This window comes from Triturus cristatus, chromosome 5_2 (genome assembly GCF_964204655.1).
Source record: "Triturus cristatus chromosome 5_2, aTriCri1.1, whole genome shotgun sequence".
NCBI classification, from domain to species: Eukaryota; Metazoa; Chordata; class Amphibia; order Caudata; family Salamandridae; genus Triturus; species Triturus cristatus.
This window is the reverse complement of record NC_140588.1, coordinates 394,404,511-394,418,958: the sequence shown is the minus strand read 5'-3', so window position 1 is coordinate 394,418,958 and position 14,448 is coordinate 394,404,511. Positions and strand designations below refer to the sequence as shown.

General features: G+C 42.7%; 1 protein-coding gene across 1 annotated transcript in view; it reads right to left on the bottom strand.

Moving 5' to 3' along the window:
- Positions 1-14,448, bottom strand: part of ABCA13 (ATP binding cassette subfamily A member 13) — a 2,655,493-nt gene that overhangs the window by 1,916,670 nt on the left and 724,375 nt on the right. The window contains exon 21 of the mRNA XM_085606362.1: positions 6,081-6,258. Coding sequence (XP_085462488.1) covers positions 6,081-6,258 — 178 coding nt within the window. The remainder of the gene's footprint in view (positions 1-6,080; positions 6,259-14,448) is intronic.

Below are 14,448 nucleotides of genomic sequence, written 5' to 3'. Positions count from 1 at the left end.
AATGTTCCATGGAGTCAGGATTTACTTCTTATCTCTATGGACGTTACGACCCTATACACTAGTATTCAACATTTGGATGGGGTCAGGGCCTGCGAACATTATCTGAACCGTAGAACCATGGGAATGTCTGCACACAATAAGATGTTACTTACTATGATTTCTATGTGTTTAGATAACAACTTTTTTCTTTTCCAACATCAGGTATACCAACAGACACGTGGGGTGCCCATGGGGGTTTGCTTTTCTCCCAGTTACGCATGTTTGCACATGGGTTACTGGGAGGAGCGGGTCCTCGTGGCCAAATATCACATGATTATGGAGTCCAATATTATCTGTTGGCATATGTTCATCGATGATCTGTTTTTGATTTGGCGTGGTAAAGAATGTAGTGCATGCAGTTTCCTTGAGGCTATTAACACCAATGACTTGAATTTACAATTTACGTTTGAGATTAGTAAACAATCAGTTTACTTTTTAGACGTTGAAATATTTGTCCTCAATAATCAACTTCAAACTAGACTCCATAGGAAGGACACCGCGGGGAATACGGTGTTACATGCATTCAGTCACCATCCACAACACCTAATAAACAGTATTCCCTTTGGAGAAATGCTGACAATGCGCCGCATTTGCAGCATGGAAGCAGACTTTTTTAAAGCACAGACTGATTGCAGGGATCGTTTCAGGGAAATGGGGTATTCTGATTCTATACTCTCCAGAGCAGTGCGGAGAACTAATAATATAACTAGAACCATGGCACTGGCACCAAAAATAGCCCCTGAGCACAGTCCAACAGTTGACACCACTGAGGAGACACGCATTATGCTGACATTTAGCGCACAACACAAACTGGTGCGCAAGATTATCAATGATAATTGGTCACTAATACGTGCGGACTCGGTATTAGGGAGTCAACTGCCGAAAAAGCCCAAGATTGCATTCAGGAAAGTACGCTCAATGAGTAATTTGTTAGTGAGCAGCAGTCTTGAACTGAGCCATTCTAAATCTTGGTTAACTGCAAGGAAAGTGTTTTTTGCGCTGCAATTCATGCAAGGCATGCAGATATGGAGTGAGTTGTAGGACATACACGTCACCTTTTCTCCCAGAACCTGTTCCAATCTCCAAGTATCTTAATTGCAAAACAGATTTTGCGGTGTATGTGCTGGAGTGCTCCTGTGGCCTGCGTTATGTTGGTAGCACCAAGCTGCAGGTTCACAAGCGGGTACTCCAGCACATGCGAGCGATCACCAACAATGATCTAGCCTATCCGGTGGCACGCCACTTCAAAGAGCACCACTCTAGTACACTGGAGGCTTTCAGTTACTGGGTGGTGGACTCAATTCCCACAATGAGAAGGGGAGGCAACCGTGAGGTCGCTTTTAGGAGATTGGAAACGGATTATATCTTGGAGTTGGCCAGTAAAGGCCCCCGAGGGTTAAATTCAAGTGAGGACTTCTTTACCCATCTATAAGCTAGTCATTAAGTTTTAGAGATCAGATAATATACTGTACAAGCTTTAACAAAGGTTCAAACATATGCTGCTATTTTCCTGTTTTTTTATGTAAATACTATTGAAGTTTAATTAAGTTTTTATACACTTCTTTGCACATAGGGTTTTCTCTTTTTAATAAAATAATGTACTGTATATTTATTAACAAAGGTTGTCACGGATGTGACCTCTAGTTACAAATATGCATTTTTTGCACTTTTGCACAGTCACTTTATTTCAGCAGGGGTCTTAATTGAAGTACCCCAATGGGGCGGCATAATGCAAGATTAACTTGTCTTTTCTATGTTTTAAAAACAAAGCAAGAATGATAAAATTTCTCTGTCTTTCGAACAGGAGGGTTTTCAACTAATATCATGGTGACATTTGGATGCATTATGCAAGTCATGTGAAAAATCAATTGATTTTATATACACCATTGTTTTTTATAATGAGTCAATGCTTATTTATATAAATACCTTCTCTGTTTAACTATGCAGTTGACAAAAGCATTAGTTCGTTATCACAATGTATTTATACAGTGAATGGAATTATTTGTAATTCAGTCTGGTGAAGACAGACTATCAGTGGACAAGTTAACTGTATGTCTATTTCTATGCCTGACCACTTGCTGACCATGTGACTCACTTGGGCAGATATAATAGGATAAACTCGCTGTGTTGCACATCATGTGACCAAGGCCTGTGACGGGCTGAAACGCGTAATGGCGGCGTTGGTGCTTGTTATATTTAAATAAATTATTGGAATTTGCACCGCACTTTGGGTCTGCTTCCGTTCTTTGAGGACAATCCTGTGACTTTGAAACGGAGTTTTGGCTATATATATATATATATATATATATATATATATTCACTGAAAAAACCATAGGTTTCACACATGTTATAGTTAGCTGGACATTTTACTGATAAAAAACCAATGAAATTCCCCCGTTATAGTTACTGTAGGCAACTATAACTCACGCGACCGTAATCCTCTGCTGATGCTAATACTGTATTTAGACACTTATTTGCCCATATCTTCTTCCATTAAATTTTAGCTATACATATATTACAAATATTTTTTTTTCATAAAGACACATATGTCATCAGCAGAGGATTACGGTCGCGTGAGTTATAGTTGCCTACAGTAACTATAACGGGGGAATTTCATTGGTTTTTTATCAGTAAAATGTCCAGCTAACTATAACATGTGTGAAACCTATGGTTTTTTCAGTGAATTAGCAAGGTTTTTTAAATGCTATTTCCTAACTATAACGTGTGTGAAACCTATGGTTTTTTCAGTGAATTTGTACGGTTTTTTAAATGCTAAGTTACTTTACGCCATTTGTGGCGTGCGCGCCCACTTAACGCAGTTCGTTCCGTGCACGGTTTTTATCAACTTTAATAAGCCCTGTACATTTGGTGGCCTTCGGCCACCAAAAGCACAGGGGGTGAGGTCAATGTGGATAGTGTTTTTTTTATTTCGATTTTATAATTTCATGTTGCCAAAATTACGTTTTTTTTCTCTATTAATAAGCCCTGCAAATTTGGTGGCCTGCGGCCACCAAAAGCACAGGGGGTGGGGTAAGTGTGGATAGTGTTTTTTTTATTTTTATTTTTTTACCGTAAGCGTACGGTAAGCTTACGGTAAGCGTACGGTAAGCGTACGGTAAGCGTACCCCGCGAAATTGCCGAAAAAAAAATAAAACCGTTTTTGCTCTTGGGGGATGTTTGGGGACTCCCTCAACATGACTATGTGGGAGGGAGTTGTCAAAACAGCCCCGTAACATGTTTTTGGCCATCATGTTTGATAAACAACACTCAGTGCGAGAGACAAAATGGCGGACGCCGCTTCCTGGTTTCGGCCGATTCGAATGTTTACTAAGATCTAAGAGCCAATCAGAATCGCGCTCGCGCACGCCACCGTAAGCTTACGGTAAGCGTACGGTAAGCGTACGGTAAGCGTACCGTAAGCGGGCTCAGATATATATATTGATTTAAAGGCTATTTTCTCAGAATCTACTGAACAGATTTACACCAAACCTACAAAAGGCACTTCCTTGACCTAGGGACTACCTCTCTGCCAAATTTCTAGTAATTCTGTTCAGCCGTTCGGGCTGTAGCTCGTTCTAAAGGTCCTATGGAAAAATGCATGGGAAAAACGCGTTTTGGGACCCCCCTTTTATCTCAGCCCCCGCTTGACGAATCACCCCGAGACTTTCAGGGTAGGAGCGGAGCGTAGCGCCCCACCTATTTTGAGAAATTCGCGAGGATTCGTCGACCGGCGCCAAAGTTATTCAAAATAGAATGTTGAGGTTTTCCTATGGAAACGTGGTCCTAACTATAACTACCTACTGGCGACCGCCAGTAGGTAATATATATATATATATATGTTTTTTAAAAGAAAACAAAATAAAACAAACATATCTGTGAGCCAATTGTTAACATTTTACACCACAAAAATGCAATCATAAAAATAACCTCATAAATGCCTTGTATTTTATGTGACACATCTTCAAGCAACATTAAATACAACCGGACCCTGCTGTAGAGCTAAAGCTTCAGCCTGGGAAGTGTTATGAATAAATATGGTAAATTCTCCTGGTTCAGGGTTTCAATGACTCAGGAGACTTACATTATTTTCCAATATAACTAGGAGGCTGCAGAACTCCCGGCAGCCCGCAACCCCCTCCCCATCTCCCCCTCCGAAATTAAAAAAACATTTTGGCCATGTCCCTGCCTCTATTTGGGACATTATCAAAAACAAAATATTTGTAAATAACCATGGTCATTTTGAGGTACTCACTGAAGGAGCTGTAAATAATAAATGAGCCACTGTGGCAGCTAATTTATTATTCACATTTTGATTGTTTTAATCATTCCTTCTGATTTTCCTGGTCCCACCGCGACACCCGTTATTTATTTTTCTATAGGGTGCCAAGGAGAGTACCACAGGACCCCTGCGCCCTGCTGGATCTCTGCAAGTGGCAGTAGGGGGTGACACAGGAGCCAGCTTTTCTTATTTATGAGGTGCCCCAGTACCCAACCCGGGGCACCCCAGGTCCTTATACCTTTTTGGGGCCTGCAGGAGGAGGCCCTGGTTCCCCATGGCCCGCAGGTTCCCTGCTAGCGGCCCTATTTCATGGGGCCACACAGGAGGCAGCTTTTTTTTATTTACATGGTGCTCCAGTGCCCACCGAGGGCACCCCACACCATTATACTTTTTGGTGGACTTAGGGGAAGTCCCAGTGCCCCCACAGCCTCGCTGGCTTTCTGCTTCTACATGAGCCGGAGCTAATCTTTTTTATATATTGGCGTACCCCGGTGCCCACCCAGTGCACACCACAGCTCTTCCCATATTCTGGACTACTGGGGAGGCCCATGACCCCCGCAGCCCCGCTGGCTCCCCTGATTACACACATCGTGGGCGCAGCGGGATCCAACATTGTTCCAACCTTGCAGGAGCAGTTTTCTTTTGCTTCCGTGGGTTGGGAGCACTTCAATGCATTTCCCCACCCAAAAGTTTTTTTCTCCCACCTGGCGGGAGCAGCTTTGTGACTCAGAACAGTCACACCCTCCCTGCCCTCAGGCCGGGAAATAGAAGGAGTTCCGGGGGTTGGGGACACTGTCATTGATCCAGCTCCGAGGCTTGGGTCCCTGGGGCCATTGTATGGGCCGCGGCCCTTCCCCTTTATTGAAAACACGGTGCCAGGGATGGAGACACCAGGGCCTCTCCTGGCTTGGGGAATTCATGTCAAAATTAAACAAAAAATGTTTTGGCCAGAGGTAGGGTCTTCCCACCAGCCCTATGGGGTTAGAGTATCTCAATGTGTATGTGTTAATTTTTGTTTTTTCATAGGGCTTGGGACTGAGTTTCAAGTACTAAGATAGTTGCCACCACTTCCTGGTTGATGTGGTGGCAGCCAATCAGATCTCAGCAGGTGATCAGTTGGGTCAGCAGATTCTCTGGGCTTGATATATAAAATAGTTTTCACCCTAATATCCACTAAACCCATTGATTTTTTTATAATGCAAAGTAGGATATTATTACCATGCCTAACTATAATGTCACTTTTGAGTACATTTCTATGTATTTTTTAACATAAAGTAGGATGTTAATTGCCTTGTATGGCATGGGGCTGAGCGCAGGCCCTGGGCCCAACCCCTACTTGCACCTAATCTTCCAATATGCACAGCCTTTGGACATGGGGTTAGGTGCAGAGTGGCAAGCCTCCGCTGGGACCCATTGCTGACTATGTGATATTACAATATACAGGGTGTCATTGGGTCAAAGGGTCAGAAAAACAAAATTTAAAAAGTGGGGCTTTTGGCTTTATCAACATATATCAAATCGACCTATTGTTTTTGCCAAAAAATCACCAATAATTGTGATAAAAAACTTGTCTTAGAGTCTTTCTTTTCAACTTTTTCAGACCACAAAATGAAACCATAAAAACAACAACAAGAGGGCTCAGCACTCGAGTTAAAGAGCATAAAGTTCCAGCTGCGAGCGCTTTAAAATATATGGTAAGCTATCCTGTGGTCATAGATTTAATGACCCAGTGTACTCTGTGTGAGAAGGTAATGTATCTTACTTGAATTTTCGGGAATGCTGTATTTTTCCATGTCCTTCTTCAACAGCTCAGTAATCTGTGGCATGCTGGCAAACATATTGTCATTGCTGAAGAAGTTTGACTCCTCTTTGCAGACAGACGTGATCAGGGACTGCAGGGAACCAAAGGCAGATCTTCGGGACTGACCAGCCCTTAAAAACTGTCAAACAAAAATGAGTTAACAATCATCAATGTCAAATTGTAGTTCAGCTGAAAACACCATGGCACCACTTTTGGAATTCTCCACATCGAGCATGTTGAAAGGATACAGAATATAACATAAAAGCTTAACTGTTATTGTCAGCTGCCCTGATAATTTATATGATTGTTGTGTTAAGGGCGTCTCTTCCGATTCCCAATGGTATTTATTAACGTTTTGCGACCAAAATCAGTCGCAAAACATTAATATTTTACCACCAACTCAAAGGAGGTGGTAACCTATTTGCAAATGGGAAGTGGTCCCTGGTGAAATCCTTCCCATTTGTAAATGTGGACAGAAACATTTGTATTTACTTTTTTAGATGCATCTCATTTTCCTTTTAGGAAACCTGGCTGCATTTAAAAAAGGATTGCTTTATTTAAAAGTAGTCACTGATATGGTGGTCTGCTGACCCCAGCAAGCCACCACGCATGTGACTGTATCCAATTGTAGTGGGTCGCTGTTTGAGACCTACCTTGTGTATATTAATGAGGTAGGTTGAACTTCAACCCACTACAATTATGTTTTTTTGGGCATTTTGGACCTATTAGTACTTAGGTAGGTTCATAAAATACAAATGCATAAAAGACAGAGCAAATTATGACTGCTTTTACCTAATTCATTTTTAGTACATGAGGCTCTTTAGGCAGCTATCAGCCGCATCTATTGAGCTTTCCCATCAGCAGTTTGAGAAACTTCTATGAGGTTTATTATTGTTAGCAACACCACCATTGGTTACACAACACTTCACGTACGATTAAGATTTGGCAGTCCGCTTGCACGCAACACCTGAACAGCTCTCGATTCAAACCTGGGAAGAACAGTGGTTAGTATAAGTGGTCTATACTTGCATCGTAGAACCAGTGGTGGCTCCTCCCATGACCTGGCTTGGCACTTCGGGCTGGACTGTTCCCATGAGGCACAGGGTCAAAACTGATTTGCATATGGCCAGGTCTTAACTGGGGTGGCATGGTGGCAAAAGAATGATGGATTTAACCCAGATCTCTTTACTGGGGGTGAATGTTTTGATTTGTTCTGCATTTCGTCCATCAATTGTGTGTCTTTTGCTTTCTCACCCTAAGTGCACCAGGTATGCCCAGACGTGGGTCCTGGGCTCACTGTGCCACTGGAATCAAGCTATCCTGGCTGAAGAGGGGTGAAACCCCGAAACCGGTCCTAGGATGCTCGTTTCTGGTCCAGGGAGGACCTGGCTTGGCAGTTCGAACTGGACTGTTCCTATGAGGCACAGGGTCAAGACTGATTTGCATATAGCCAGGTCTAAACTGGGGTGGCATGGTGAGCAAAAGAATGATGGATTTAACTCAGATCTCTTGACTGGGGGTGAATGTTTTGATTTGTTCTGCATTCCCTCCATCAATTGTGTGTCTTTTGCTTTCTCACCCTAAGTGCGCCAGGTATGCCCAGACGTGGGTCCTGGGCTCATTGTGCCACTGGAATCAAGCTATCCTGGCTGAAGAGGGGTGAAACCCCGAAACCGGTCCTAGGATGCTCGTTTCTGGTCCAGGGAGGACCTGGCTTGGCAGTTCGAACTGGACTGTTCCTATGAGGCACAGGGTCAAGACTGATTTGCATATAGCCAGGTCTAAACTGGGGTGGCATGGTGAGCAAAAGAATGATGGATTTAACCCAGATCTCTTGACTGGGGGTGAATGTTTTGATTTGTTCTGCATTCTGTCCATCAATTGTGTGTCTTTGGCTCCTCTGATGAGGCAGAGGAGTGCTGCCCCAACAAGAAGTTATTATCATTTTATTTTTCTTTGCGACTTCAGCCAGGTCCTAAGCAAAGGAGCTCAGTGTTGAGACAAAAGGTAAAAAGTAATCACTGTCACATCTACTAAGACATGGCTCTCTTTTTCTTTCTTCCAGCACCGCCACACTTTAGGCTGCTATGTGCCAATACCCACAACCTTCCAGTATAGAAATATGCTTTAATATTTTTTCCACTTTATATGTGTTCAGTATAGTGCAGTACACCGCAAAGTTGGAAAAATGTGCAGACTTTCTAAACTTGCTCCACCATAATTTTGTGGCATAAATTCCTGCTCACGTATGTTAGTAGATCGGGGTTTGCATCAAAACCCAAGGGAACACCCATGTGCCTCTTCCAAAATGCCCTCTTGGTGCAAAATAGCGCAAAACAGCACAAAGTAGCACATGCAGCTACCTTGCATTACTTTAGGCAACACTCCAATTGTAATCAGGATTTGCACTGTACAGTAAATCCTGAGTTTGTGCTGAACTTCTATCACTATTGTGACGTGGGTTTCATGCTCACTGTGCCATTCGAACCAATATACACCCAACTGAAAAGGCCCATGCAGACTGAAATCGGGCTTGGGTTGATTGTGTTTTGGTGTAGAGAGGGTCTGGTTTGGCAGTTTGGGCTGGGCTGTTCCCATTAGAGCAGGCTCAAGGCTGATTTCCATATGGCTGGGTCTAACCTGAGGTGGCTTAGATGGCAAAGACATGATGGACAGGGGTGCTGCCTCGAGTAATTTCCAATGGCTGAGCTTCATTCAAGCATTCCATCTATACATTGTTTTGTATTCCTCATTTTGACAGCCAGGAATATCTTACTTTCAGGAGGTCAAACCATAATCTTTCACCACAACCTACTCAGAAATGGCAAATATGAGCGCACATTTAAAATAATTCCGCAGGAATATATTTGTGACAGAATGTTGACAAAGTGGGACAGTTCCACATTATCTGCACCCAGTTCACAATGAAGCTTTAAACCTACTTCGTTAACCAGAGCAATCGTTTCTTGTCTGGATTTATGAATGATTTCTGAGGAGGTTTAGTCTGGATAAGAATAAACACTGAACTGATACATTTCTTCCATCTTGCCCCAGGCACGGATCTCCAACCCGTGCACTGCCCTTATCTACTACCATATTTTTCTTCTACTCAAGTAAGATTGAGTTGTTTGTGTGTAACAAAAGAGCTTCTTAATCTTTTTTATTTTGTAACTAGAGAAGTCAGAAAATATTTCTATTACTGAAAAAAATTGAAATATTTGTTTTGTCAGGTAGATTGTTCATATATCAGCAAATGTGGGTAACCCCTGCAGCGTTAGGGCTGATCTTAATACCCTCCTCATTTGTTATAAAATTGGAAGGTGGTTTAATAAAAAAAGAGCAAACAATTCCAAATAGCATCTCTGCTGGCAGCCCTGTTGGATCTCGATGCAGGGGACATTGGCACAATCTAACTTCAGCTCTTCAGTGGCGTCCTTATATAAGGAAGCAAGGTGACCTATGGTGGGGACGTTACGAGGCTTTAATACATCTTTAGGTTATGGTTGGGTGCAAGGTTTTATCTACATCGAAGAACCAAATTGCTATTGAGTGATTTGTAAAATCTTCAATTACTTCTTAGTGGTCCATTAGAAGTCAATAAATGACCCAGGGATCCAGATGAATTAAGAAGCCGGGCTGTGCACAGGACACCGCTTGTGGGTTTCACTATTTCTCTTCGGCTAGCTTCAAGATAATGTTCCCATGTATGTTTTTTGTTTTATTTCGTTGGTTATTCTACGTGGGTATGTGGAGGTTTGAGTTGGAATTATGTTGAAATGCTTGTTGTCGCGGATCTTTCCACCTGACGGATGAGCTGTTTTCCTTGTGCCATTATGCATTTTCAATTAATTTACGGATATTATGCCTTGGATTTATCTGGCCTCTTTTTTCTATCAAGTTACAGTGAAAGAAATCTCTAATTTTGTTCTTACGCTTGACTGCCTTGAACAAGTAGATGCCTGCATTCCAGTTATTTAGTAAAAGATGGTGAAGAGTTACATCCTCTCTCCCTGCATTGTGTCTGCTCTTCTGATAGGATGGAGAAGTTTCATATAATGTCTCCCAATGACTGTTTTTGTTCTTCTGTTAAGGATGTGGAAGTGGTACACCTTTCTCGCTGTCTGTGGTTTCCTGATTGGTCAAAAATGGCAGAATGCTAAATTTGTGTTAAAATCTTGCACTTTGTATTGGAATATTCATAGTAACAGAACACGCAAACACTGGTTCTTCAAAACAGTTACTACATTTGGCTGACCAAGAAGGCTCTCAGCTTCTGGTGGTACATGTATACTGCTTGTTTTCTTTGTTGTAACCAATAGGTTTCAAGACTTTGTACAGCTGAGCTCAGTCAACGTCTCAACCAGGAAGATACGATTCACTGTTATACATGGAAAGAACCGCCATCCATATATTTTAGGGATATTCCGAGTCAATGAAGTGTTACATTTATTTTATAAGGCCACAGATCTCTGAGGTATCTTTTGAAAACCTTATATTGTATCGCAAGGTGCTCTGTATTCCATTTTACATATGGTCTTATTTTTTTAACTGCCTACTGGCCCGTGCCCGGCTGTCTTAGCTTTTTTTGCCAACAACACTTTGCATGCTGGGATTAAAAGCCTAAATTTGCAATTTTAAAATCTAGTCTGCAAGTCCCAGAATACAACCTATGGTTGGAAAAACGAGTTCTGAGTTCTGCTGAATGTGCTACATTTTATAAACAGCCATTCTGGAATACTAATTTCGAAGCCATAAAAGAAGCACTGCCAGAGCACAAGACTGATTCGTAAAATAAGCAAACGTAAAAATTCAAGTACCCTTTTGTGAGAAAGTCATTGGTTTTGCCCTGATTACCCCCATTTTTTGACAGATACTTGTGGTAACAGTGCCTTGGGCTCTACTAACCATGCCCACGGCCAGTGATCTGGGTAAAAAGATATATGATAATTAGGTGTAATTACAGTTGGCACTGACAACCTACCTTTAAGTCACTAGTATATGGTAGGGCATGTAGGAGTAGGGGCCCAGCAGCGTTGAGACACTTATGTGTGCACTGTTGTGTGACCTGCTGTCATTTTAAAAGTCAGTCCTGCTTTGCAAATTGCTTTTAAATTGAACAAATTTGATTGTGAATTTAAATGTACTTCCAATGTAAACTACCTTATTTTTACATATGTCACCCCTAGGGTCTACCCTAGGACAATGGTGGCTGCTATTTAATGGGGATAGCAGGTTAGGAGGGAATGAAAAATAATTAAACAATGACTCACCTGTGTACCGCTGCCTCTCGGTCCTTTTTACTCGCTTTCAGGACTCCAGGGCAGGAACAGGAAGACCCCAGGCTTCCAGGCTCCCCTAAGTCAAACACACAACGCTGCAATGCAGCATTGTGATTGGTCTGAATGCCTGGGAATTTTCTCCACCCAGGCTGTAATGCAGCCTTGGTGGAGAACATGCAAAGTGCCCATGACTGCTGACCAAACCATCATGCGCACTTAAAAGAGTACGTACCACTCCTCTTCTAACTCCTCTGTGAGTGCCCTGCCCCCCCCTGCCCCTACCCAGTTGAGAAACAATGGAAAAATAAAATAATAACAATGAATTATTATCATTTTATTTTTTCCTTTTTGACCTGCTTAGTGAAGGAGCCGCCCCTGCCCCAGGTGCTCACAGGGTAGGGTGCCATGTAAAAATAAGCAGGGACATTTAAAAAGGTGTTTTATATGTCCTGGTGAGGGAAAATATACCAATTTCCTTTTTACCCATTGTAGCACGTTTAGCTCCATAGACTCAAATGGGACTACTGTAATACAGTGTTGATTGGAGTGAGTTAAAAGACTGGTAATGATAAATCCAACAACTTGCCACTGTTGAATTTATCATCACTACTAAAGAAAATAAGTCATAGAATGTTCTTTTCTGAGAGCCAAAAACCAGCCTTCTAGCAGCCTCTCCTGATTGGCCAGCCCTTAACAGGCTTAGCCAAACTGGCTTAGCAGGTGATAAATGGCATGCATAGAGACAGAGGTTATCTGTTGAGGGGGGATCTGCAGCTGCAGAGAAGAGCCCAGGAAGGGGGCTAGATAAATCAAACTAGGCTTCAAAGAGAGCAGGACAGTAAATAATGCAAGCCAGGCCTACACCCTCTCCCTGTACCCCCGAGCCAAATGGCAGCCCCAGAAAATAAATTTGTAGGAGGTCTGGAAAGAGTGTTAAGGGAAATGAACCACACTGGTAGGTTTGCCTAGCCGACTCTTACTGCCAAGGAAAGAAATTCTCCATCTCAAATTGTATAGTACAGTGCTTTGTGGGACAAGAAAATGTCACACTTTGGAGGAGTCTGTCATTCTTTTGAGCGGTACCCTGTACCTCATTGGTCAGGGGTACCCCCTACTTGTCACCCAAGAACATTGGATGAATAGGTGAGAGCTGCTTAGCAATTTAAATCTGCTGCCTGAAACTACAAGGAGAAGTGGGACTGCCCTGCTCAAACCCTGGTCTGCACCCCAAAGGATTGCACTCTGAAAGACTGCTCCTGCTGCACACTTAGATCTACAGTCCTGAGGACTTTGCCTTGCTTTAAAAAGGATTAAGGAGTGGACTACTTGAAATGAACAGGTTAACAGAGCTCACCTGCTCCATTTCCCCCAAAAAGTCCCAACCTAGACTGCGTCACGTGGACTTTAAAGGATTTGGCCAGGTGCAGTGTGGGAATTGTAGTCCCAAACTTCAAAAGACCATCTCAGAGCATCTAAACTCTTGGATTTGTGTTTTAGATACTTTGAACCCTCAAGAAGAGCTTCGGGAAGAAGTCCCAGTAGTTTGGAGCAACTTTGGGAAAATAAGGTGACCAACCCGTCGACAAGAATCAGGCCGCCGATGTTGAACCGCGACCAAGCTAGGATTTCAGGTTTGTCGCACTGAAAGTTCCGGAGCTCAAGACTTCCAGGTTTTCACAGAGTCTCCTGCTGAGCCAAGCCGCCACCGCCGACTCAAATCCCAACATGAAGAGGAGCCTCACTTGGGGTCAAGAGAAAATCCTCCAGAAAAGCGCAGAGGAAAACTTTTGACCTGGGACTCCTTATATTAGTGTATCCGACCAGGGCTCAATAGTGGTTGGCCTCAAACTTTGACTTTGTCCTGGTCAAGAATGACCAGATGTCCCAAGTTGGTGCTATATGTTTTTAAGCGCTAGAAAGTATTTATTATTTAATAATTCAAACCTCTGGTTCCCTCCATTGGATTTTTTTCATTGTGGTGTCATTTCAATCATAAAAATATTTTCTGGGTTTATAAATTGGTTGAAGATTTCTATTCTGTGTTGTGTCTTACTTGTTTAATATATTGTTTTTTTTTAAATGCTTCACACACCTGTCTCCTAAGTTAAGCCTACCTGCATGTTGCCAGCTACCAAGGGTTGAGACAGGGGCTAATGTATTGAGACCTTGGATGGACCTTATATTGTGTTGGCAGCCTTATTGCTAGTGGTAGGTGAAAACACTTACCCCTACTAATAATCCGCCTTTCAACATCTTTCGGATAAGAATTCCATTTTACCCTTAGTAGATGTAATCATGTGAGCATTCCAGCAGACCATGCAATATTTGGTAGTATTTATTTAAAGATTTTGAAAGTTATATTGAACAGTCAAATACAATATTTAAACACAGCTGACGAGCTCTCCTGGGATGCACCTGTGTGCCTGTGGAGAGGTCCTGTGACCTGTGAAGACTTGGGCACCATTTCAGCAACCCCTGATGACTTTTCTCTGCTTCTTATTAACTTTTGCTCTCTACTGATGGTGAGCTAAACCCAGAAACACGTGTCTAGAGATAAAGGCACTACCTGCACCAACTTTGGTGAAAGACCACAGCAACTTTGAAAGTAAGTGTACTGCATTTACCAGGATGTAATGGGGTGAACTGTGCTGGGATGAGAGGCAGTGTGTTACCTCCCCCCCTGTGTTTAAAAGGCTCCCTTGAGCCAACAAGCTGGCGAGCTCTCCTGCCTGGGAGGCACTTGTGTGCCTGTGGAGAGGTACTGTGACCTGTGAAGACTTGGGCACCATTTCAGCAACCCCTGATTACTTTTCTCTGCTTCTTATTAACTTTTGCTCTCTACTGATGACGGGCTAAACCCAGAAACACGTGTCTAGAGATTACAGCACTACCTGCACCAAATTTGGTGAAAGACCATAGCAACTTTGAAAGTAAGCATACTGCATTTACCAGGATGCAATGGGGTGAACTGTGCTGGGATGAGAGGCAGTGTGCTCCCTCCCCCCTTAAATATAATATGTATGCCTGAATAGTGGCAGGATAATGAATAG